This window comes from Dama dama, chromosome 1 (genome assembly GCF_033118175.1).
Source record: "Dama dama isolate Ldn47 chromosome 1, ASM3311817v1, whole genome shotgun sequence".
Lineage (NCBI taxonomy): Eukaryota > Metazoa > Chordata > Mammalia > Artiodactyla > Cervidae > Dama > Dama dama.
In genome coordinates this window covers 30,030,201-30,054,698 of record NC_083681.1, presented here as the reverse complement: position 1 = coordinate 30,054,698, position 24,498 = coordinate 30,030,201, and the positions used below count along the sequence as shown (strand labels likewise).

General features: G+C 48.6%; 2 protein-coding genes across 7 annotated transcripts in view; both read right to left on the bottom strand.

The window, feature by feature from the left end:
- The window catches only part of PHLDB1 (pleckstrin homology like domain family B member 1), a 47,918-nt gene extending 38,249 nt beyond the window's left edge, over positions 1-9,669 (bottom strand). For all 3 annotated transcript variants that reach the window (XM_061145483.1, XM_061145492.1, XM_061145503.1), the window contains exons 1-4: positions 9,426-9,669; positions 3,658-3,738; positions 2,883-3,006; positions 1,792-1,962 (exon numbers count right to left, since the gene is read on the bottom strand). In XM_061145483.1, the coding sequence (XP_061001466.1) occupies positions 1,792-1,962; positions 2,883-3,006; positions 3,658-3,717 (355 nt within the window). In that variant the 5' untranslated portion in view covers positions 3,718-3,738; positions 9,426-9,669. The remainder of the gene's footprint in view (positions 1-1,791; positions 1,963-2,882; positions 3,007-3,657; positions 3,739-9,425) is intronic.
- A 4,342-nt stretch (positions 9,670-14,011) lies between these two features.
- ARCN1 (archain 1) overlaps positions 14,012-24,498 on the bottom strand; it is a 30,106-nt gene continuing 19,619 nt past the window's right edge. For all 4 annotated transcript variants that reach the window (XM_061145459.1, XM_061145440.1, XM_061145468.1 and 1 more), the window contains 5 exons: positions 23,325-23,490; positions 20,728-20,875; positions 20,326-20,434; positions 17,760-17,964; positions 14,012-16,078 (listed from right to left, as the gene is read on the bottom strand). In XM_061145459.1, the coding sequence (XP_061001442.1) occupies positions 15,989-16,078; positions 17,760-17,964; positions 20,326-20,434; positions 20,728-20,875; positions 23,325-23,490 (718 nt within the window). In that variant the 3' untranslated portion in view covers positions 14,012-15,988. The remainder of the gene's footprint in view (positions 16,079-17,759; positions 17,965-20,325; positions 20,435-20,727; positions 20,876-23,324; positions 23,491-24,498) is intronic.

The window sequence follows — 24,498 nt, the reverse complement described above, 5'->3', positions numbered from 1 at the left end:
TTTGTGCCTCTGCCTACCCCTCCCCAGGCTGCCAAGCTTCTGAGACAGGCTAGCCTAGACAAGGCGGCTGTGGGGTGGGAGGCAGGGAGAGGGAAGGGGGTTTAGGGTCGGGAGAGAGTGGGAGGGTACATACTTGGCAGGGTGGGCTTCTGGCTGGGGAAGAGTTGAGGGTCACTTGGGCCACAGGAAATGCCTGAGAATTCCATCTCAGCCCAGGCCCTCCCTCTTCCCACAGAGCTAAATGCTGCCCTGGAAAGACCGGGTGGGAGAGACCTGCAGAGCATGGGTTCCTCCACCCTCGTCCATTCGTCACAGCACACAGGGGCAGAGTGTTCTTGCCCAGGAACATGAGGGATTTGGGGGTGGGCTTTTGCTCCGGCCTTCTCTGAATGCTGCCCCTGCCTCTCCTTGCTGCTCTGCTGTCTCACTCTCATGTACCCAAATCTTGGGGAAGATGCTCTCTTGGAAATGGAAGAGGAGGACGGTCTGGAGCCAGATAGCAGCACAGCCAAACCCCCAATTTATGGGGGCCCCCCCCTTAGCTGGAGTCAGATAAGAGGGAGAGATAACAGGCCCTCTGGAAAAGACGCGGGCCTGTTTGCTGCTGGTGGTGGAGTCAGCTGTCCCCTCCTCACACACCCCCAAGGGCAGGCAGGCTGGGTCTTCTGGGTCAGCCTTGAAGGGAGAGACCCCAAGGGGTGTTAAGAGCAGGAGAGAGGGAAACAGTGGAGCGGATGGGATTCCCACTGCCAAGGAGCTTCCAACCAGTCAGAGGTGTGCCTGTGCTTAGCAGCTCAGTCATGTCTGACTCTTTGCTACCCTATGGACTGTGGCCCACCAGGCTCCTCCATCCATGGGATTTCTCAGGCAAGAATCCTGGAGTGGGTTACCATTTCCTCCTCCAGGGGATCTTCCTGACCCAGGGATGGAACCCACGTCTCCGGTATCTCTTGCATTGGCAGGTGGACATTCTTTACCACTGAGCCATCTGGGAAGCCCAGTAAGAGGTAAGAGTCCCCAGAAAACATTGCCAGGGCATTGGTCCTCCTACTTAGAGCCAGGCTTAGGAGCCTTAAGAGCCAAAGCTCCCATCCTTTACGGCTACCCAAGCCCACTTTTCACATCCCCCTAATATGATGCTTCACTGTATACACTGATGCCCAGGGCAAACACACCTGGTCTATCAGGGTGCTACCTGGGCCCTTCCTTACCTGCCTCATCACCATAGTAACTGGAGGCCCAGTTTTTAGAGCTCCCTTATACAACAGAGAGACCTGTTCCTTTGGGAAACAGAGTGGTAAAGACATTCATGACCCAGACGCTGTCGTCAACAGTGTTTTAACAGGAGTGAGCATGCCCTCGGATTTTTTTGCCCTTGTCCCATCTCCCTTGTCCTGCTCTCCCCAACCTCAACAGCTTTCTAGAACACCTGCCTCTAGGCATCGTGGAACCATGCCATTGTTCCCCTCGTTGCTGCTCCAGCTCTTCTCCCCTAACAACCATTAGCGACCACTGCACAGCTCCCCGTGTCCTCCGAGAGCAGGCAGCGGAACCTCTCCTCTCTCTTCCCACCACAGTGTGAGAAGTAGGGTGGGGCGACCGGAGAAAAGCCGGTCTGGATGCTGGCGGGGGTTTTGAAACGCACCTGATCCAGATGCACCTGAGCACCCCACCCCCAACTTGGCCACTCAGGCAGTTACCATGGCAACCAAAACAGCAGACTTCCCCTGCACCTGTCACACACAAGCTTTTAAACAGAAGCTCCCTGGCTTCAGGGCGGTCAGACCTTACCCTGAGTGAGCCGAGTGGGCTGCCGGACCGGGAGCCCATCAATAGTGCAGGCATTGCCGCAGGGGTAGAGGGTGAGGGTGCCCCGCAGGTTCTCGATGTAGCAGTGCTCTGGAGCCAGGCCTGGACCCTGCAGTGAGATGTCCCTGGCCGCAGAGCCAATCACGGTCCTCCCTGAAGACAGGAGGCAAGTGTCAGAGGGCCGGTCCTGGCAGAGGAGGCAGGGAGGGGCTGGGAGGGCCACAGTGGGACTGCCATCTCCTACTCCAGGGAGAATCGCTGCCCACCCCGTGGGGCCCCTGAGCCTGGTGGAGACAGTGAGGGGTAGGAGCCTGTCTCGGCCCCAGAAACAGGAAGGCCCAGAGGGCACAGAGGATCTGCAAACTTAGTAGGAGCTTCTTCTGCAGAATTTCCTTAGTCCCCCCAGGCCCCCCTCCCCAGACCTTTCTCTCCTTTCCTAGCCTCCCCCATCTTTTCTTCCAGCTCTCCCTCCCCTCTCCTCTCCCTCCCTTCTGCCACCTGCAACCCTTGCCCTCCTCACACCCCCTCCCTCCCCAGCCCCTGGAGGGAGAGAGCTCCTGGACTGGTATTTGGAGAATGTGGGGAATGTAGTATCACCCGGGCAACAAGTGCAGCCAGGAGAGGAGACAGGAAGGGCAGAAGCTGCAAGGTGGAGGGGGCTGTGCCCGGGCCTGACTCGGACTCGGAGGTCTGCCCCAGGCCCATCTTGCCCATCTCTCCAGCTCCACCAGCGCCTTCTCCCTCTCCAGGCATGGCCCTGGAGCGGAGTCCCCTTTCTTCTTGGCCACACTGGTTGCCAAGAGCCATGCGCTCTCCTATTTCAGGGCTCTCCTCCTGATTTCTAAGCTGATCTTTAATCCTGGTCATGGAGCCAGATTAGTCTGGGGAGGCACAGACAAGGGAAGCAAGCTGGGGGGCGGGGTAGGGGGGGCGTTGTGACATGGCCTCCCATTTGGGGGAGGTGAACACTGTCAGCAGGTAGCAAGAGGGGCCCCTGCATGCATGCCTGGATTCCCAAGCAGGAATGTCTGTAAGGATGGAGGGGTGGCAGGCAGGATGCACCCCAGACTCACCTTCTTCCAGCGGCAGAAGGGTGATGGCTGTGCTGAGCCGCCCGCTGCCCAGGCTCACCAGATGGGGTTTGTCCGTCTGCACTTTCAGCCCTTTGCCTGTTTCGATCAGGTCCAAGGGTCCTTTCTGTAGGTGGTGGAGGTAGGGGATGAGCATCATGAGAGATTCCAGGCGGGCACCATACCACCCTAGTCCCAGTCACACCAGCACTCTCTCCAGCACCTACCCTCTCTAAAGGGCTCTGTAGGTGTACAAAATCTTGTGCAGAGCGGTATTCCATTAAATTGTAATTAGATCTGAATCTAGGCCACTAACTCGTCCCACTGGGTTTATCTCACGTCTTGGTTTAACTGCCCCTTTTGTCTATTGGGACAGAAACAAGGAGAAAGTAAGGAGAGCTGGGAGGTGCTTGCTAAGAGTTGGGGGGGAGTTGCTATAGAGGGGACCAGTCAAGACTCATCCCTGTAGACTTGTCCATGGCAATCCACTTGGCCACAGCTTGCCCCTGTTAAACTGAATTACAAGAGAGGGCAGGGCGGAAGCAGCTACAGCTCCGAAGTTGAACTGTAAACCACTTCCTGACTTTCAAAGGGTATTTTCTGGGTGAACCAATTAACCTAATTCAGCTAAAGACTTAGCTGTGAATAGGCTTGGGACCTGGGGAAGAGCATGGAGGTAGTGTGGCTATCATCCTTGAGCTGGGACCACAGGGAAGGAGAAGAGCTGACCTGTCCTCACCAGACCTCCCTCTTGCCCCATGGCCCCCACCTCGCTCACCTGCACCAGGGCCGGGGTCTTACATCCAGGGCCCACCTGGTTCCTATTGAGAGTGTCCATGTTCTTGGGGCCCCAGAGCTCCTGTGGACACAGCAGAAAACAGGTGAGGCGAGGAGGCCAGGGCAGAAAGGGGCAAGGAGTGGGTTCTGCAGCAGTGTTCTCAAGGCAGGCGGCTTGGCACGGCGGCTCCCAGCAAGCTCCTGCTGAAGGAGACCTGGAGGCAGTTCAGGAGCTTGGGGGGTGGTGGGGGCCATGTGGGGGGCAGTGGCAGTGCCACGTCTCCACCCACAACACAGGTCAGCGTGGATGCTACCCCACCACACCGGCCCTGACCTCCCCCAGACACACACACAGAGCACCCCCCCCAAAAGTCCTATAGGGCCCAGACCATATGGTCTCTCTCTTGACTCTGACACCCAGGCCTTGGCAGTTGAGGACCCTCAGGCATCAGAAGCCATAAGAAGGTGGAGAAAATCTACCTTAGAGAGGAAAGCTAGCTCAAGGCAGCCCCTCCAGGGACACTGGTAGACAGGGGGCCCCAGGCAGGTGGCAGGGCTGAGCTGGCGCTCCTTTCCACAGCCTCTCCCCGTCTCTTTCCCCAGGGGTCTCAGAAGGATGTTTTCTTAAAGGAGACACGAGGGGGAAATGCCACGATTACTGCCATCTCTGTCTCAATTCCTGCATCCTCTCCTCCCCAGAAAGCATCTTACCCACCCCCACCCCCACAATCAGCAAAAATAAAAAATAAAACCCCCAGTGGTGACTAACACTGAGAATATAGGACTCTTGGGTTCTCAACCTGATTTGGTACCGTAGGAGCTGAAGTCCTTAGAACCAGAGGTAAAACAGATTCCAGAGCTCCAGAGCCTTCCCCATCCCTCCCTCCATGGCTCACAGCATTGGCACCTGAGAACTGTGAGGAAGGAGCTTTGTGTTCTAATCTGTGCCTACGTGCCCATCCCTTGGCCAACTTGCTGAGGTGAGAAACTTCCTATTGACTGCTGCAATGTTATTGGGGAAGCTGAAGAGAGTGTGACCACAGGGAGGGAGGGAGACCCAGGAAGGCAGGGTTCCCTTCCACTTTCTCTTCCAGCCATCTTCTAAGAGACTTGGAGAGGAAGTGGGGCAGGAGCCAGCATTCCAAGGAGTGTCTGACCCTGGCAGTGGGGCCCAAAGGTCTTGGCAATAGTGTTACTAATTTTACCCTCCCAGCTTCCACCCTTCCGGACCTGGCATGCATCGTCTCCGTCACCATTTCCACCCAAGCTGGAGGAAGAGAAGCTGGAACGGGGCCTAAGGCCCACCCTAAGTCTGCCTGGGAAGAGGGAAGGCAAAGGCCGTTAACCTACAGCAAGGCGCTAGCCGGCCTGGCACCTTCCCAGGAGATCTGGCGGGGGTGGGGTAGGGGGGGAGAATTTCCAGGGACAAAGATGGCGCTACTGCATCTTTCAACTGAGGGAAGTCCTTCAGCTTTCTGAGGGAGGAGAGGCAAGACAGTGAGTTGGGGATATAAGCGTATATAAAAGAGGGGGTGAGAAAAACAAAACAATGAACAATGGTGAAGGAAAGGCATCACTGGGTAGCGGAAAGAGCTTTAGACTGGGATGCAAGAGCCTTAAATTCTAATCTTGACTTTCTTATTTATTAACTGAGAGAAACTTAGACATGTTATTTAATTTCTCTGAGTGTCAATCATTCTCTATAAAACTGGAATAATGATTTATATTTAAAAATAATATTGTCTGGATTACTGCTTGCCTGGGGCTAGGGGTGGAGTAGGTGAACCAATTAGACCTGTCAGAGGGACCATCTAATGGGCTATAAAAATGGGCAGATTTGGGGGACATGATAGAAATGTTCTAAAACTTATTTGTGATGATGGTTTGCCCAGATCTGTAAATATACTAAAAATAATTGAATGTACACTTAAGTGAATTTATGGTATGAACATCATTCCTCAATAAAACTATTAGTTTGGTTTTTTTTTTTAAAGATGATTGTCTTAGAAATTCAGAAAGTGAAAGTTGCTCAGTCCTGTCCAACTCTTTGCAACCCCGTGGACTATACAATCCATGGAATTCTCCAGGCAAGAATACCAGAGTGGGTGAAGTGAAGTGAAATGAAGTCATTCAGTCATGTCCCACGACTCTTTGCGACCCCATAGACTGTAGCCTACCAGGCTTCTCCATCCATGGGATTTTCCAAGCAAGAGTACTGGAGTGGGTTGCCATTTCCTTCTCCAGGGGATCTTCCCAACCCAGGGATGGAACCCAGGTCTCCCGCATTACATGCAGATTCCTTACCAGCTGAGCCACAAGGAAAGCCCTAGAGATTCAGATATTATATCAAATGACACTCTGTGAAGTGCAAAGCACTGTAAATATGCCAATTACTAGTATGAGCTTCCTGAACTTAAGTCACTTCACTTTTCTGGGCTTCAGTTTCTTCATCTGTCAAGTTTGTCACCATCACGCTGTAAGGGAGCAATGAGTGTGTTCACTTATTTACACCACGGATTTTAAGTGGCGATAAATCCTGTAAAAGAACGAGGTTGATGGGGGAAAAGAGTGATTGGAGGAGAGGAGAGAAGGGAATAAGGAGGTGAAAGAACAGGAAGAGATAAGGAGAGAGGTGTAGGGAGAGACGGAGAAGATAAGAAAAGATGTAGAGTCTGGGAGGCGCGAGGCCGTGGCTCCAGGTCTGAAACTCAATCCAGGTGGAGTGGAGATACACCAGACCGACGCGTCCCAGCCCGGGGGCGGTGCTCTGACCCAGGGGCTGCACCGCTGCCCGGAGAGCCGCCACCGGGAGGCGCTCTCTCTTCCCGCCGCTCCCCGGGCGGGGAGAGCCAAGCGCGCCGCGCCGGGGCGCCCCCCAGCGGCCCCAGCGGCCGACCTGCTTCGTCCCACCAGGCTGCCCACTGCCCGGGTCTGTAATTATACCCAGCCGATTCACCCCTCCGGCCTCCGCCGCGGTCCTGGGAAATCCGGCCCGCCCGCTGCCAAAAAAAGGCCGCTGCGGTGCGTGTCCGGCTCTCTGGGAGGAGGGGCTGGGGAAGCGCGGCGGTCAACCCCGGCTCTCGGTAGCGATCTCCCACTGCGACCTGAGACGCCCAAGCGCCTCCTTGGGCGCAAGGTGGCAGAGGCCTGGATGTCTAGAGAGCCCCGCGTGGGCGAGGCCAGGGCTCTGGCAGGTGACCCCGCGCCGGGCCCCGCGGCCTCCCGGCCCAGCGCGAACGCCCGGGCATCCAGACCACCGGGGATCCCTTGCCCTACCTGGACCCCAGCTCTCTGCCCGCGTGGGGGGAGTCACCGCTTCGGGGGACTCGGTCGGTCCCTTAACGAGGGGCGCGGGAGGCCCTGGAGAGAGACTGGGAAGTTCCAGAACCAACAGGGATTGGAGGAAGTCCAGCCTCCAAATCGGGCCCCAGAAGAAAGGCCGGAGGCCGGCCCAGGGTCCAGGCGTCGCACGGCCCAGGAGCGAGGCCGAGTTGGGATCCTTTCGGCGCGCGTCTGCCCTCGAGGAAGGGCCGCTGGCAGAGGAAGGGGCCGGAAGGGAAGGAAACTGAGGCCGGGAGCCCAGTGGGCGGGGCGCCTGAGCCGGGCAGGGGCCGGGGAGGACGTAGGGGAAAGGACGCAGAGAACTTGACTGTTAGTCGCTCAGTCGTGTCCGACTCTGCGATCCCATGGACTGCAGCCCGTCAGGCTCCTCTGTCTACAGGACTTTCCAGGCAAGAATACTGGAGTGGTTTCCATTTCTTCCTCTAGGGGATCTTCCCGACCCGGGATCGAACCCACGTCTCTTACATCTCTATCATTGGCAGGCAGGTTCTTCACCACTAGCGCCATCTGGGAAGCCCTCAGAGAACTTTACGAGACGGGAAATCGGGGGTCTGCGGAAGGGTGGGACGGGAGGGAAGATGAAGGGTTTGGAGAGAAAAATAAAAGAGGGATACTGAAGAGTGAGGGAAAAGGAGGGCTGGGGAGAGAAGACTGAGGGCAGAAGATGGGGAGGAGGGGAAGAAGGTGGGAATCAGGATGGAGTCCGGGGGACGCAGGGGAGGCGGAGGCGGGGGGTGGGGGGAGGAGAGACAGGGACCAGAAGGAGAAGGACTGGGGGACGAAGGAGATGGGGGAGACTGGGGACAGACGAGTGCTCAAGGTAAGGGGGTGACGGCACGGGGGAGCAGTCGAAGGTACCCAGGGCCGTGGAGGAGGAGCCCGGCGTGGGGACGGGAGGTGAGGCTCTGGAGTGAAAGGGGTCCGGAGGGCTGGCCTGGGGACCCAGCTGTAGACAGAGACTGTAGGCGGGCAGCGGGGGCTGGAGCCGGCGGTGGGACGAGGCGCGAGTGTAATTTGGGGCTGTGATTTTATTTGTGTGCGGAGTGGAGGTGGGGTGCCTCCGCACGGAGGGCTCCCTGCTGCCCCTCGCCGCCCTCCCCAGGGCCGCCAGGTGGGACAAGGCCGCAGTGTTGGGCCGCCCCGCCCGCCGCTGACGCCGGACAAGCGGCCTTTCTTTGGCCGGGCCGGGAGAAGGGGCCGCTTGTTTGCGCGGTCCGGGAAAGGCGCGGCCCCCAGACACCAACGGCTCCCCGCGGGCGGCTGCAGGAGGGGGCCGCGCGCGTGGGATTCGTGTGTGCGGACTGAGTGTGTGATGGGCGTGAGCGGCAGGTGGGTGTGTGAATCGCGGGCTGCGTGTGCGCGGGGGCTGCAGGTGTGGATGTGGGCTTCCTGAGAGGGCTGAGGGTGCTTGGCGTGTGCGCGGAGTGGGTAGAGGTCTAGGTGTGTGTTGGGTCCCACACGTGTCACGGCAGAGAGACGGGCGTGTCCGCGTGGCGTGCGCGGTGGAAAGGGTGCGTGGGTGATGTCGGCTGGGGCGCCGAGTGTGTCTGCGCGTGGGATGCCTGACGTGGTGGTGGTGGTGGTGGGGGGGTTATGTTTGTGTGTAACCGGCCGGATGAGTCAGTCCCCGGAGCCTCCGGGACCGCTGAGCTAACGGGCCCAGAATGCAGCTCCGCCCCGGCGCCCTGGGTCCCCCACCGGGCCGCTGCGTCTCCCGGCCCAGCCTCCGCTCGCGCGCGCCTCGGCGGAAGCGTCCGTGGAAGCCTCGGCAACCCCGGGGCCCCTCCCAGTCCCCCACCGCCCCCGCCCGCGCGCTTCCCCTTCCCCGAGGAGCCCGGATGACCTGGCTCAGCCCCGGCACGGGGGAACTCCGCAAGGGAGTCGAATCTGGACTGTGCGGGCGTGGCAAGGGCCGGAGACTCACGGCCCCCACGGTCCCCCCTCCAGCCTCCCGGGCCCCTAAAGACGCGGGGCCCAGGCAGGGCCCAGGAGGCCCCAGATGTGCCACCCATCCCCTGAACACACCCAGTGGTCCCTTCCGGACAGCACTGCCTCCGAGCCCGACTCCGCATCCCTTTCCTGTCCCATCAAGGCGGCCCAGCCCGGGACGGCAGCTGAGATGCCCCCAGGGGACCCCGCTGTCCTGGCGCAGGGCTCTCAGTCCTTCTGTCGGCGGGAGAGGGGAGGTGAGAGGAGCAGGCGGACGAGACCCCGCGAGTGTCGCCCAGTCGCCCGCAGGAAAGTCCTGGGACAAGGATCCGCGTTCCCCCCGGGACGGCAGGCGGCGGGCGGCCGCGGTGGGGCGGAGCGCAAGGGCCCCCTCTGGCGGCGGCGCCGGCAGCGGCTCGGGAGGGCAGGAGCAAGCCGCTCCCGGGAGAGCAGCGGAGCCCGCTCGGCACAAAGCCCCCCGCGTCCCCACGCACTCACCTGCGGCGCCCCTCTTCCCCTACCGGCTTCTTCCGGGATCTTCCAGCCCAGGGCCGGTCTGAGGGCTCTCGCCAGGTCCCCGGGACTTCCTCTTATCCCGTCCCAGCCGCGCAGCGAGCGGGACCCGCAGGCGTCGCGGGAGGGAGCGCCCTCACCTCGAGGGGAAAGGGGCACACCGGGTCTTTCGCCCAGCTCGGCAGCCGCGGCCCCAGGCTCCGAAGGACACTCTTGCTTTTCCCTGGAAGCCCGCTGAGTAGGAGGAGAGCAAGTGGGTCCCGCCTTCCTACCCCCCCCCCCCCCACCACCCCGCTAGTCCCCGCCCCGTCCCCCCGTCCCGTCCGCCTGGCCAGCCAGAGGAGACGCCCTTTTAGGACTGGAGCCCAAGGTCCCCCCACCCAGCCTTTCCCAGAGCGGCACCTCCCCCCACGCCCGCACAGCGCGCGCTTTGTTCATCTCCGCAGCTGGGCTCTCCACCACCACCACCACCGCGTGCACACCCTGTCCCCACTCGCCCTCCCCTTCGGACTCTCCTGGACCACCCTCCACCCCTAGGCCTTAAGGCTCTTCTGAGGGTGTTTTCCCGTTTCTCTCTAGTCCGCCCCCTACCCTTTTTTTCAGTTTAGATGCCTGAAACCTCCATCAGATCCCAGTGAACTTCATGGTCGCAGCCGTGCCTGTTCCTAACATCTCCGAATATCTCCTGAAGGTATCCAGGTCTATCTACCCTCTGTCGCCCCTTCTCATCCTACTCCAAGCCCCTCCGCCAGGACGAACTGTAAATGGGGTTAATAACCGTCCAGATAGGGTGTCACAGATATTTCTAAAGGTAGGTATAAGAAGGCATGGTAAAATGCCGCGCAAACTGGAAAGCACAGGAAAACCGAATGGAATTATCATCTTGCCCCCGTCACTCCACCCCCACCACAACCTGCGGGATTACAGTTGGGAGGCAAACTGGTGCTCAAAGTGGTTTGAGCATAGCATCCTGTAGCAGTTTGGGTCTCTGTAGGAGTAAGGGTTTATTAAGGAAGAAGTGGGTGGGGAGGACCTGAGAACCTTAGAGAAGCCTGGAAACAGCCTGGGAGAAGGTCATTCTCCTTTTCAACTACCACCCGAAATCCAAGCTGACAGCCGATCCTTACCTTGTAAAGCCAGCTCTTGCCCCAGGAGACTGATGGGGGAGGACCTAGGGATCTGAACTCAACTAGACTGGGTCTTTTAAACCTGCACTGGATGGACCCCTGAGACTCTTCCTCCCTGAAGGACAGGAAGCAGAAAGCCCCCAAGGCTGTGACATTCCAGTGAACAGAGGACAGCAGAAAATAATTTGTGGTGGACAAATCTTGTTCTGATTCAGTGCTTTTACTGTGCACCCTCCCTGTTTAACCCAGGAACAGCAGGAAGCTGAACTGCAGGAACCTTTGGTCACTCATTGACAGGGCCAGCACTAGCAGGGGGACCCTCCCCACCCCCAGCTGAAGGCTGGAACCAACGGGACTGCAAGCAGGAGGGGTGGATGGCTCTTTGCAGCTACCTGCTGTAGCTAACAGAGGTCAATCTATCAGGCTTCATTCAGCATGTGCCATGGGTATCAGGAAACCCCAGGATCTGTCCAGGGGTGGGGGAGCAGTGTTGAGAGTGGAAGCCTCTTATTCTTTCTTCATACCTTTTGCGGATCATAAAAGTATTTTAACTCTAACCACCTTTCATGAAGCAGATCACAACAGTAATTTTCAGGCTATTCTGTTAAATAAAAAGAAAAGGAAACAAACCCCAAACTTGTATCTTATGTGCCAAGACCCAGGATTTGAGGGAAGAGGCTCAGATTGGGGTGCCTCACAGACTTTTCACTTAACTGTGCTTCAGAAATTCAACTCTTCCTTACTGTCTGGGTCAGGAGGAATTTGGGGGAATAATCAAGCCTGCCAGAGGCAGCTGATGCTAAAGCAGGGGGTTGAAACATCACCCAACTGCTGTCCTCCCAGCCCAGCAGTCCGCTGAGCCCAGGACAAAGGCTCTGTGCAGTGTCCTTGCTCCCGCTGTGTCCGGGCCCTGTGTTCCCACAGTTGGAGTGCTCAGGGGACTTCAGACCTACCATCCCCACCCTCCACCCCCACCCCGCTCCACATCTGGAGCCCATCAAAGACTCAGTCCTCTCACACAGTTACGCAAGAGGTCGAGCAGCTGGGAGCTCAGAAAGGGGGAGGAAGAGAGAAGAAAGCAGAAAGCAGCTTTCCAAGCATGCTTCAGACTTTCCGAGGTGGAAGCAGGGGGAGAGGGCAAAGGCTGGGTGTGGAAGAGTGGATTTTTGAAGGCCCTCTGCACTTGGTTATGAATGTCAGGAGTCGATTTCCACACCCACCCTGTCCTAGCCACAGCACATTTCCCAGCTGTCCCTCCTCTCAAATTGTACTCCCTCCAGCCTCAGAAAGAGGTTATTATTGCTCATTACAGCAAGCAATCCCTGTAGATACACACCCCACCCCAGGAAGCCATCCCTTCTGGCATCTTTGGATCCTGAACTCAGGCATCATTAGTGTAGGTGTGGTGGCACCGATGATGCCAAGTAACTAACTCCTCACTGCATCCAATTTGGGGAGAAAGTTCAAACCTTTCTTCAGTAGCTGAAAAGAGCAGAAACTCTCTTCTCAGCCTGTTTTTGAAATTATGCAATCCACACTTCTATTCACAGCTAAGATACTTCCAAGCTGAGTGGAAATTTTGTGTAGGATGGAAGACTGGACTTATCTACCTTCCATGGCTCTGGACCCTCCTATGAGCAGAAATGAACAAGGATTCATTCAGGCAAAAAATGGGAAACAAGACCTATTTCCATTTCTCTCCGGGCTTTGAATTTGTAACACTTCTTTCCCAAATAGCACATCAACCTGATCTCAGAGTTACACCTATGGGAACTTCCCATAACCCCTGCCCTATGAACAGCAAGGCAAAAAAACTTTCCTTTCTGGCCAGTGGGAGTAGGGGATAGGGGAGTGGCCTAAGCTTCTAAAAACTGCCTGGTTGCTTGACCTCTTGTGTTGAGAGGGGACAGCTCAGTTTGGAAAAGTAGTCTAAACTTCCTAAAGGCTTGTCTCCTCATCAATCACTAACTCCCTAGGGTGAGAGGTGAAACTGACTCTTGTAGAGATGTTGTCTGCTCTTGGGTTAGGAGCAGGACACAGCAGCCAACCTACTTGTGGATCTTCTAGGAGTTTCAGAGAAGCTCTACAGCTGCAGGTATATTTACCAAAGGGGGCAAAAAGAGGGAATGCAGAGAAAGGACGGTTGCAATGATAGTTGTGTGTAGTCCAGGGGAGTCAATTCTGCATTTTTGCTTAATTTTTCCTTTAAAACCTGCCAGACCAAAGCCCTCACCCTTAGAGACCCACACTGAGAATCCCTAGTTGCAGTTGATGTGTCTGCTTTAGTAAGAAAGCTACAGTTTTAAGGAGGTACAGCTGTTGCTTCCAGTTCAACCTTCTTGAGGATGGGCACTTTCTGTTTTCCTCTCTTCCTCCCATGAGCCCTGCAGATATAAACTTTTTCCTTTTTTTTTGGATCTTAGCTCACCAACCAGGGATCGAACCCGCAGCCCCTGCAGTGGAAGGGCAGAGTCTTAACCACCGGACTGCCAAAAAAGTCCCACATAACTTTTTTTTTTTTTTTTTGGTTTTTTTTTTTTTTTTTTTCCACCTAACTTTTTAAAAAGCTATTCTGTATCGACTCTGGAAATCTGAGGCTACCTAGTGTGTACGATTTCAACTGAGGGCAATGTTTCCTGCAGCGATGCATGGGCTGATTAATTTGGGGTTTGATACTGAGTAGATGAATGACAGACCTTTTCTCAAAAGGAACTCACCTCCCTCCCTATCTCCTCTATGTGGAATTAATGAACCCAGAGCAGGAACCACAAACCTCCTACATCAAACAGAATGCTCAGTCAGATGTAATTATTTTGTTAGTCTCCCTCATAAGAAGCCAACAAAAAGTCCACCTGACACCATGGAGGTATCAGCTGCCAGAGGGTGTGGTGTGGGTTTGGTGTGCTTCATTTCACTGGATTAACGTTACAGCCTCAGGGAGCCAAGCTACACTTTAGAAACATTAGACAAGATACTTGCTAGTTCTAAGTTAAAAAAAAATTCAAAATCTTACCTCTCACCATTAAAATAAAAACTTATTCATCCCAGAAACTTATTATTCATCAGAGATTTGCCTTCCAATTTGGTGACATTCTATAGTTTTAAACTTAAATAGAGGGTAAGGAAGCAGCCTTTTCGGAGGCATTATCCAAGGCATTCATCACTCATGCCTGCATCACTTACTTCTTACCACTGTTTGTCTAATGGGGAAGAGAATGCACCAAGGTATCACCACCTATGGTTACTCCTTCAAGATGAAGCTTCATTTTTCTGATTCTACAACTGCCCCTGACAAAATCAGGATCAAAAGCCCACAGTGTCATCAAATTCAAAAGCTACACTGTGAGGAGTACATGTGTACGTGTCTGTTCTCAAATGCAGAAAAATATACAAGGAGGTACAATACTTGTTATAGGGAGAGAAGGCAATGAATACTCTTAGAGATTATTTCCTCTTAAAAGAAACATATCATTAATTTTTAATCTTAGATCCCATTACATCATTCTGAATCACCAAGACGACACCAAAGGATGAGAGGGTCAACAGTCTAAAAACATTCATTTTATAATACTCTTTATTTGATTAAAGAATCTGTCTTCTGTGTGTACACTGGAATGTTATATTCCCTATGTATTTTACAGGGTTACAAAATGTCTCTCATTTTAAATATTACCCCAAAAGTAATTTCAGAAAAAAAAGTTTTTGTGAAACTAAATCTCACTTTTAAAAAATCATATGGACAAGCAACTCTCAAACAAAACTGAATTAATAAGATTCCTTGTCTACGTAACTACACGACAGATTTCTTGTCCCAGTCCCCTTCCTCAAAAAACCTTATGTGGAAACCAAGCTAGAAATAAGGATTCTTCCCTGATGCGATTAAGGGGAAGGGAAAGGCCAGAAATTTCTTTGGCAAACAATTCCATCCATGGCCATTTGTGTGTGACTGCTTTCTTCAAGTACAGTACACTCTTTGCAGGGAAGGCCAAATGTTCAGAGTGGAGTGGTACTCTCCAACCAGCTGAGAGTGCAGGAGGGCGTCTACTGTCATCCATCTCTCCCACCCACCCACCCCCGCCCGTGGCTGCAGCCTGGCAACAACTCTACTGATCCCCAGTGCAATACTAGATTAAAAGACAACGCAAGGCTGGCTGATGCAGTCTTCTCCACTGAAGAAATAATGGATGGGGGGCTGAGAAACCACCGCTACATGATGACACTCAACAGAAAAGGCTTAGGGGAGAAAAAGGAAGGATTTCAGAGATGGGAAGGATAGGCTGCTGAAAAAAATGTTGAGGAGGCTAGAAAGGAGTATTATCAACAATTCCTATACAGCAATATAATCAGCTGCATCTTCAAAGGCTAAAAATCTGATGGTGAAACTGGAGTCTTCTTGACTCCAGTTTAGGGCCAACGGCACTGGCAAAAAGACTCACTGAGGGTTCAGCCTCCAAAATCATAACCTTATTTCAGATGGAAAGGAAAAAACTGATGACATATAGAGAACATTCAGGAAGAGGGAGGTGGTGAATCTCAGGAATGTGAATGGATTACAAAGACCATGAGCTATCATGTATTAGCTGAAGTACCCAAAATGTGGAGAACGGAAGGCTGGGTAGCACCAGCAGCAGACATGATTACCTGCGGGTGTGAAATCCCTAACTGGACATGACCGTTCTCCTCCAGGACACTTTGAAGTGGGGGGCTATGCCATCTGAAAGCTGCTTCTCAGCTGTCTTTATTATTGACACAATAGGATTCACAGTAGTGTTCTAAAGCAGAGCGACAAACCTGAAAGGAAAATGGCTTGGCAAAGGAATGGAGGGATGACTAGATATAGGAAGAGGATATAAGACAACCTCATCTTTTAATGTGCAGACCTCATACCCCTCAAGCAGTTCACTTGTATAGTCCAAAAATCAAGACTGGATTAGATCAACCTGTTACGGGAGTGCCAGATACAATGCCTATATGCAGATGACCCCAGGGCTTGACTGGATATACAAAAGAAAAAAACTGAAGGTAAAGAAGTGTGAAAGATTAAAATCTTCCGCAGAGAATACTTTTTAAAAACAAAGTATGAAATATAATATATTTAAGGATTCAAATAAAAGAACAACTTAGGCAAAGGGAAAGAACGATTAACTGGGGGCATTCTCTGGAGAGCTTGCTTTCCTGCTGGCCAGGAAATCTGCCAAAGAAATCAGCAGCCTTTCCCTGTATGGTGTGCCACTGCTTTGCCAAAGAATGTCTCTGTGACACTGAAACACTGAGGGGGAGCTGAGGGTCCTTGCGCTCAGAGAATCGTGCACTGTATTTGGAAAAAAAAGGGTCTCCAATGGCTTGTGGGTTTGGAAAAAACTCTTCAGCCACTGCTGGCTTCTTCATTTGAAAATTTTCCTTTTCGGTTCCTTCTTGGTATTACAGAATTTCATACTTATCCACTAGGAAAGTGGTCTCTGTGGAAAACCTTACAGGGCTGTTTCCATCTACCTGGGTCACTTTGGTAACCTAGGAAAACAAAGAAAGAGTAAGGTAAAGCAGAAGAACAGCGGGTCTTCAAGGTGCTGGCTAAATTCTCAGTACAGAACAGATCAAATTCACAAAGCAATATTAAAAGTTTAACTCAGAAATACTAAAAAGTTCAATTCACAACTGCAGCTCACACCATCACTCCTCCCCATCAACATGATTAATCTGTTCTTTGACAGAAAACACAACTCTTGGGATGACATGTAGAATGGTATTAAGTAAAAGGTCCAGAGTAAGCCACCACTGCCCAGGCCCTGCCCTATAAAACCCATTAGGTCACAGAAATTCTATAAGGATGATCAATTAACATTTTGACCCAAAAGGCAATATTTTAACAACTCAACATTACTTGTTAAAAGTGCTCTCAAAGTCTCACTAAGCTACTCTATCATACTTATTTTCCAGATATGGCTGGGTGGTTCTAATGAGATTTCTTTTTATTAATAATAAACATCCAATTTAATGAATTACCTGTAACAATGGTGCCTGTAATGGCACCAACACAAAACTTGAACCACTGACTCACATTTTCTAATGAAGTTCTGATAGAGCAATTTATACTGTCCTGTTCTTCAAACGGTCCCTAAGAGGAAAATGTCTCAGGTTCAACAATGTGCTCCAATACTGATGGGGTTGAGCCAATAACTGAGTGGGGGCAGGGGAGAGAGAAAACTGACAAAGAAAAACATCTGACAGAGGAAATTATAACTTCCCAAGCACTTAGAGGCGAGACAGAGACCATCTGGAAAGGTAAGAGTGCAAATCAACAAGTAAGAGGTGAAGATGACAATATAAACTCAGTGCTTGTAATGCAATTTCAAAACCTAGAAAAACAAGGAGTTAAAAATAATGACCTAAGAGTTAAAATAATGACCTAAACAGTTTAAAGGGAATTCCCTGGCAGTCCTGTGGTTAGGATTCGGCACTTTCACTGCCACGGGCCTGGGTTCAATCCCTGGTTGAGAAACTAAGATCCTGCAAGCCATGTGGTGCAGCCTAAACAAATAAATAAGGAACAGTTCACAAAGTTCCACCGTTTTGTCTACCTAAAGGACAAAGTTTACAGCAGAAATGGCTTATAATGATCCATATTAATGATGGGAAGCTGTCTTTGGGTTCAAATCAAGTGACAATACTACAAAAGGCATTACTAAGTCATGTGCTGAATGCTTTGGTAAATGGATTCTAAGATAACATGGGATTACTGAAAAAACAGGCAACTAAGAGATATGACTCCTGCACACCCATAATACTTTTATACATAGTCACATTCAATTTCTTTATCTGATCTAGAGAAAAAAACTGAAATAAAGCAGGTGAAGAATTTGACCAAGACTGTGGCTCAGCATTAAAGAATCTGCCTGCAATGCAGGAGACTTGTGTTTGATCCCTGGGTCGGGAAGATCTCATGAAGGAGGGCACAGCAACCCACTCCAGTATTCTTGCCTGGAGAATCCCATGGACAGAAGAGCCTGGTAGGCTATAGTCCAAAGGGCTGCAAAGAGTTGGACATGACTGAAGCAACTGAGCATGCATGCAATAAAATGAGACAGCAATGGAATCCATGGGGGACATAGTTTTTTCTGATTTTTCTGCTCTGTCTCTGAAGTCATCTGTTCTACCACCTTCCCCGTGTAAGATCTCCATTAAAAGGGAATACCTGTATGTTACAGTAATTTTTTTTGGAGATGAAGGAAACTTGAACAGGGAAGAAGTCATTGGGCTGCCCAGCAATGCTGAACTCAAGGCTGCCACTCTTATTTTTGGCATCAATCACTGGCAGGCACCACTCCAAGGTATTTCGTCGACTGTCATGTCGATACTCGCCATCAATCTCACCGATCACTGGAGCACCAACACCAGATCTGCCACAAGAAACACCCATGTCAAGTTAGCTGTCCAGAGTTAGAAAAACTCTGCCAAGGAAAACTAGCCCCAAATTTGATTATGCTTCTCAAATTCTGCCTGCTTTTATACAGTCCTAGAAAAAATTAGACTCCTTAATAACCTCAAGGACCCTTACATTGGCTAAGGGTTTCACTCATCTCTTCTTGTAGGTACAGATATATATAACCGTAAGTAATTGGCACACAGTCATGAGCCGTTTCAACTTATGGACTAGATCTGGAACTGGCAGGGAACTGAGACTGACAAATGTGTGAAGTGGGATATATTTCAAAAAATCCTGCACTAATGGTTTGCTGCATTGTCAAGAAAGAATTTTAATAGTGTTGTTCTCTTTACAGATGCCAATGAGGGGGAAAACAGGTTGATAATAACAGTGGAGGAGAACTTAAAATGCCTATGGTTATTTAGAATGGAAATGAATTTGGACCTCTGAGAGAATATTTTCAAAAGATTTCAGAATGTTTCAAAACTTACTGTAGTTGATGCCAGCGGGTTTATTTGATTTACAATCCAGGAAGTGAACTTTTATTCGGTAAGTGAAAGAACAATTGCCCCTGGGCAAAACGTGAGCATGATGGGAAAGAGAGATATAGAGTTGTCCTAAATCTGCAGGAGAACCAGGGCTAGTTAGGATGTATTTCACACCCCCACACACGGCTGACAGGCAGTGTCACCTACTCCTACACATTCTAAATTTACCACCTTTTAATTCACCAGTGACATCCAATGTTTGCATTAGGGGTTCGGTAAATAAGGGAGACCAAAAAAACTTTTGATAAGGGTGAGATAACAGCATTAACTCTTTTATGCTCCCAGTTGTATGTATGTTTCTTCCCTTTGCCCTTGTTCCCATTCTGGTTCTGAGCTCTGATTTGATCAGTTCTAGACAAAAGGGTAAAGTGCTGTCCAAGGGTCTCTTCTGGAGACTGTTGCAAAATTGAACTAAGACACAGGAAACCACGATAACCACAATTATAGGGTAGATGGAGAGGCCTAAAACTTGTGGCATCCTAAAAATAGCCTAGCAAAATAAATCTTGACAAAATAAAACCCACACCTGTCACCAACGCCCAAGTCTCAGGATGGTTCAAGGCAGACATCTATTGTTCTGAAATAACAACCAAGCTGTGAAGAATTAAGATGATTAGCCCATTAAAGGGGACACTGGTAATAAATCATGTTTTAAAAAATGGAAATAAGAATGACTAAAACCAGACCTGGCCATGTTAAAACCTGAATCAAACTACAATTTAATTTTAATTCAAATTAATTTGACCAAAACTGCATATTAAATTAGAACCATCTTCTCTGTAATAATAACGGAGCAACTTAATAGTAAAAACACACTAGGAATATACTTACTAGGTATTCATTATTAAGCCCTATACTTAATCATGGGGATGCTGAGAGGCAGAGGAGAGGAGCAGGGATTCAATGGTGAAATAATAATAGTTCAGTAACTGGAAATGCTAGTGAGGAGATAAAGTAGAGTATTTCTAGGTGATCCTAGAAAGTATGCCATTTAAACACACATCAAAAGCTTACTGGAACTAAACTTCTGGGGGTGATGGATTTTTGTTATTTTAATTGTGATCATGGTTTCACAGGTGCATATAGGTCAATACTTAACCGACTGTACAATTTAAACATATGTAGTTTATTGCATGTCAACCATACCTCAATGAAGTTGTTAGAAAATTTCCTGAAACTAATGCAAATACCTTATTTCACCAAGAATAGTACCCTGAAATCATACTCTCATCTTTAGCTGGTAACTTAGCAAAGAAGGTGAAAAAAGAAGAATTCTGTCTGACAGACTCAATTTCTTATTTAAGAGCTGCAAAACAAAACAGAGAACTGGCTCCTCCTTCTGGAAACCTTCATTACTACAGGAACAAACTGAAGACCAACATCTGAAAACATCTTGAGAACTACAACCAGCTTTGTATGTTTGGCTTTAAAGTCAGTAATATGCACTCCTTCAAAAGTGCACAGCTGGATGCATCTTGACAAATCTATCTTGTAAGCACATTACAATCAAGTCACAGAACATTTCCATCATCTCCAAAGTTTCCTTGTGCTCCTCTGCAATCAAGCGCCTGATCTCTGTCTCAAGAGTATTACCTTTTCAGAATGTCTTATACATGGAATCACACAGTAAGTATGCAGTCTTTTCTACCAGGTTTCTTTCACAACTGGCCTTTGTATCTTATATATCTTAGCAGGGATAGTCAGCTAAGTGTTGCCTCCAAAATTGAGTTCTAAAAGACTAGTTTTATAAGCTCACTATAGAAAAAGCAATTATGTGGGGAACTTACGGGAGTGGAATGGTGATCACCACATCATTCAGTTCTAAATTATCTTCTTGTAGCTCATATTCTATGTTGACATCACAACCATTTCCACTTTCTGAGGGCCAGCAATTAACTGAAGACAAAAGCAAAGCAAGTATACTAGAACATTAGGAAAAGAATGAAGCAAAGTTAAGACAGCAAATCAAAACTGATACCAGCCTTAAAACTTTCTAATGTAAACTATTAAAAACAATGGTTTCAAAATTAAAGATATTAAAAATTAAATCTAATCATTAAAATACAGTCCATTTTAAAAGGTCATTTTGTCAAAAAGAATTATGGCAATAAGGGTAAGAGTGCCCAAGTCAGGGCTATTTCTAATTCTCAATGCAAGCTAGCTTAGTAGGACTGGCCAGAGGCACTTACTTGTCAGTGGAATAAAAGATTCTTCTGTGGTCTGTAGTCTCCACTTTAGCACCCCTACATCACTGTTGACTGGAAATGACTTCTCTGGATTCTTCAAACCAATTAGAGATTCTGCAGTGAAAAGTTTTTTATCCACATTTGGATGGGTCTGAAATGAGAAAGGAAAGAAAATTTCTGAGGTTCAGACATGACAAGACAGGAAATAAATTCCTTTTGGTCTTACATGGCCCATAATCTAAACATCTAAAATAGGGTGCCTAAAAAATTCCAATTATTTTTGATTTTGAAGAAAGATTTCCCTTCTTCAAAGACTTTTAAAAAATTTTGTCTGCTCTGGGTCTTCACTTCGGTGAGCAGGTTTAGCAACCCCACAGCATATGGGATCTTAGTTCCTCGACCAGGGATTAAACCCACATCCCCTGGTTGGAAGGTGCAATCTTAACTACTGAACCACCAGGGAGGTCCCTGAATGACTTTTAAAGATTTAAGACATTTTAAAAATAGCAATAAAGTAATTTTTACTCTAACCCATTTTGTTTGTAACAAGTTAGTAATTTTGTAACTGAAAAAGTCAAAAGACCATCAGCCAAGTCCTTTACAAAAATACTTCAAGGGAAAAAAAAAAAAATACTTCAAGGGGAGCAGCTTCATGGTGGGGCCAAGCATGCCAAATAGAAGAGCAGAGTCAGAGGTTGATCAGCTGTCTGTGTCACACAGCAGTCCTCACCTTACGGTGAGGTGCTAAGTCACTTCAGTCGTGTCCAAGACTGTGCAACCCCATCCCTGGGATTCTCCAGACAAGAACACTGGAGTGGGTTGCCACTTCCTTCTCCAACGCATAAAAGTGAAAAGTGAAAGTGAAGTCACTCAGTCAAGAAAGCTCTGTGCAAAGTTTACTTGCAATTTTGTGTAGAGAGCTAAAGTTGTTCAAACTCAGGCCAAATAAGATGGACTAATCTTTATTAAAGAAATCATATTCAGGGGAAAAAAGGAAAAAGAAGAAACTTCTGGATTGATGACTACATACACTTTACGAGCCAGCAATGCTACTGTCAAATAATATAAGCACTACTTCCAAAAGACAACTGTGTGTTGGTTATGCTTTTGAACTGTGGTGTTGGAAAAGACTCTTGAGAGTCTCTTGGACTGCAAGGAGATCAAACCAGTCACTCCTAAAGGAAATCAGTCCTGAATAGTCACTGGAAGGATTGATGCTGAAACTCCAATACTTTGGCCACCTGATTTGAAGAAGTGACTCATTTGAAAAGACCCTGATGCTGGGAAAGACTAAAGGCAGGAGGAGAAGTGGACGGCAGAGGATGAGATGGTTGGATGGCATCACTGACTTGATGGACATGAGTCTGGACAAGCTCCGGGAGTTGGTGATGGACAGGGAAGCCTGGTGTGCTGCAGTCCATGGGGTCGCAAAGAGTCGGACACAACTGAGCTGAGCTGAACTGAACTATGAGGGAGGGAAAAAAGTAGACAAAATCACCTTCTTCTCTAAAAAGGTTTTGTTCTTGTGACAAGAGATGTAAGATCAACTATCTAAATAAAATATAACATTCTTCTTTAGTGGTCCAGTGGTTCAGACTCCACACTTCTAATGGAGAGGAGGTGGGTTTGATCCCTGGTCCGGGAAGTAAGATCCCATGTGCCACACAGCAAAGCCAAAAATTTTTAAACATAAAATAAGACAGGACTTCCCGTGGCTCAGTGGTAAAGAATCCACCTGCGAATGCAGGTGATCAGTCCCTGATTCGGGAAGATCCCACATGCCATGAAGCAACTAAGCCCATAAGCTACAACTACTGAGCCTGTTTTCTAGAGTCTGGAAGCCTCAACTACTGAAGCCAGTGGGCCTAGAGCCTGTGCTCTGAAGCAAAAGAAGCCCCTGCAGTGAGAAGCCTGCACACCATAGCTGAGAGTAGCCTATGCAGCAACAAAGACTCAGCCAAACCATCAATCAATAAATAAAATGTTTGAAAATAAGTAAATAAAATGTAACAAGTGTTATAAAGATTTCTTAGAAAGAAGTCACATAGATAGAACATACTTATTTTTAAGAATTTTATGTACGTTTCGAATATACCATTAGATACTGTCCTTCAGCTAACAAAACAAGCACTGGCAGTTTATAGAGTAGCAGAATGCGTAAACAGTGTCATAGTTTGTTTTAATAAAATACCTGCCCATTAAGTTTCAAAACTTGTTGTTTAACTATACTTCAAGCAAAATCCTAAATGAATTTACTTTTGCATAATAGTAACAGATAAGCATCTCTTTGTACCTCTGTTAGTGAGTATGAAGTCATTTATTAGATTTCAAAATGACCTTTCACTCATTTTCAATATTAAAAGGCCATACTAATACAGTTGCTGTCAATCACTCACAACTGGCTTGGGAAGGCATTTGTTGACTCAAGGCATCCACTGTAGATAACAGATTAACTTTCTTCCTATGCATCTACAACGGTACTAGTTACATAAAGTAAATAATCATCTGTGTTCTATGGTTCATACAGGAGCTCCAGCTGAAAAAGACTGTGCTAAGTAGACAAAAGCCTTAATAATCCCTTATTAAAAGCCTCTAGGCACCTGTAGCTGTACTCCTTTCTTGTCTTCATTTTCCACATGAAGACGAATTCGACCAAACTTATCATCTGAGATTCTAAGCATGATCATGCCGTGCAGCTCCATGTTCTGTAATCCTCCATCTCGGCCACAGGTTAATGTGATCTTTTCCTCAATCTTCATGTGCACACTGTAGAGAAAGAAAAATAAATTTGTTCAGAAAGGTAAAAACCAGAATTCCCTTTCTCTGGGGTTTAATGCTCATTAGCCATCAGCAACTTATTTTAAGGTGTTGTGGCCATATGTATCAAAATGTACAGCATTATACAAACTATTACATTTTTTAAAAAATTTATTTCTGATTGCTTTGGGTCTTTGTTGCTGTATGCCAAACTATTACATTTAGAATGGATAAAAAGCAAGGTCTTGCTGTATAGCACAGGGAACTATATCCAATCTCCCAGGATAAACCATAATGGAAAAGAATTCCTATATCTGTATATGCATAACTGAGTCACTCTGCTGTACAACAGAAGTGAATACAACACTGTAAATCAACTACATTTCAATTTTTTAAAAAAGGAAAAGAATACTTTATCACTATAGAAAATAAAATAAAGCATTATATCCTTTGGTTTAGTGATTCTTCATCCAACATATAAGTCTACACCTGTGAAAAACAATGTTGTATGTTATTCACTGAAAAACTGCAATAGCAAAAGTTTAGAAACAAATGTCTATCACTAGGAGGAAAACTTAAATACATAAAAGTATGTCAACAAAAATGAATACTGGGCAATTACAAGAAAAAGAGGAACTGACAAAATTCTTTATTTGAAAATAATGTCAAAAATTTAAAAATCAGGGACTTTTCTGGTGGTCCATTGGTTAAGACGCTGCATTTCCACTATAGAGTGGGAGTTCGATCCCTGATCAGGGAACTAAGTTCTCACATGTTACACGGTGTGGCCAAAAAAGAAAAAAATAAAATAAAATGGTAACACAAATATATGTATATCCTTTTTTTCTATTGCTAACATTTTATCCCATTTGTTTGATCATTTGCATGCTCTATATAACTATATTTTACTTTTTCTCCTGAACCATTTACACGCAGATCATATACATCATGGCCCCTTACCCCTAAACATTTTTCAGAATATACTTTGTGAGAATAGGATATTCTCTCACATAACCA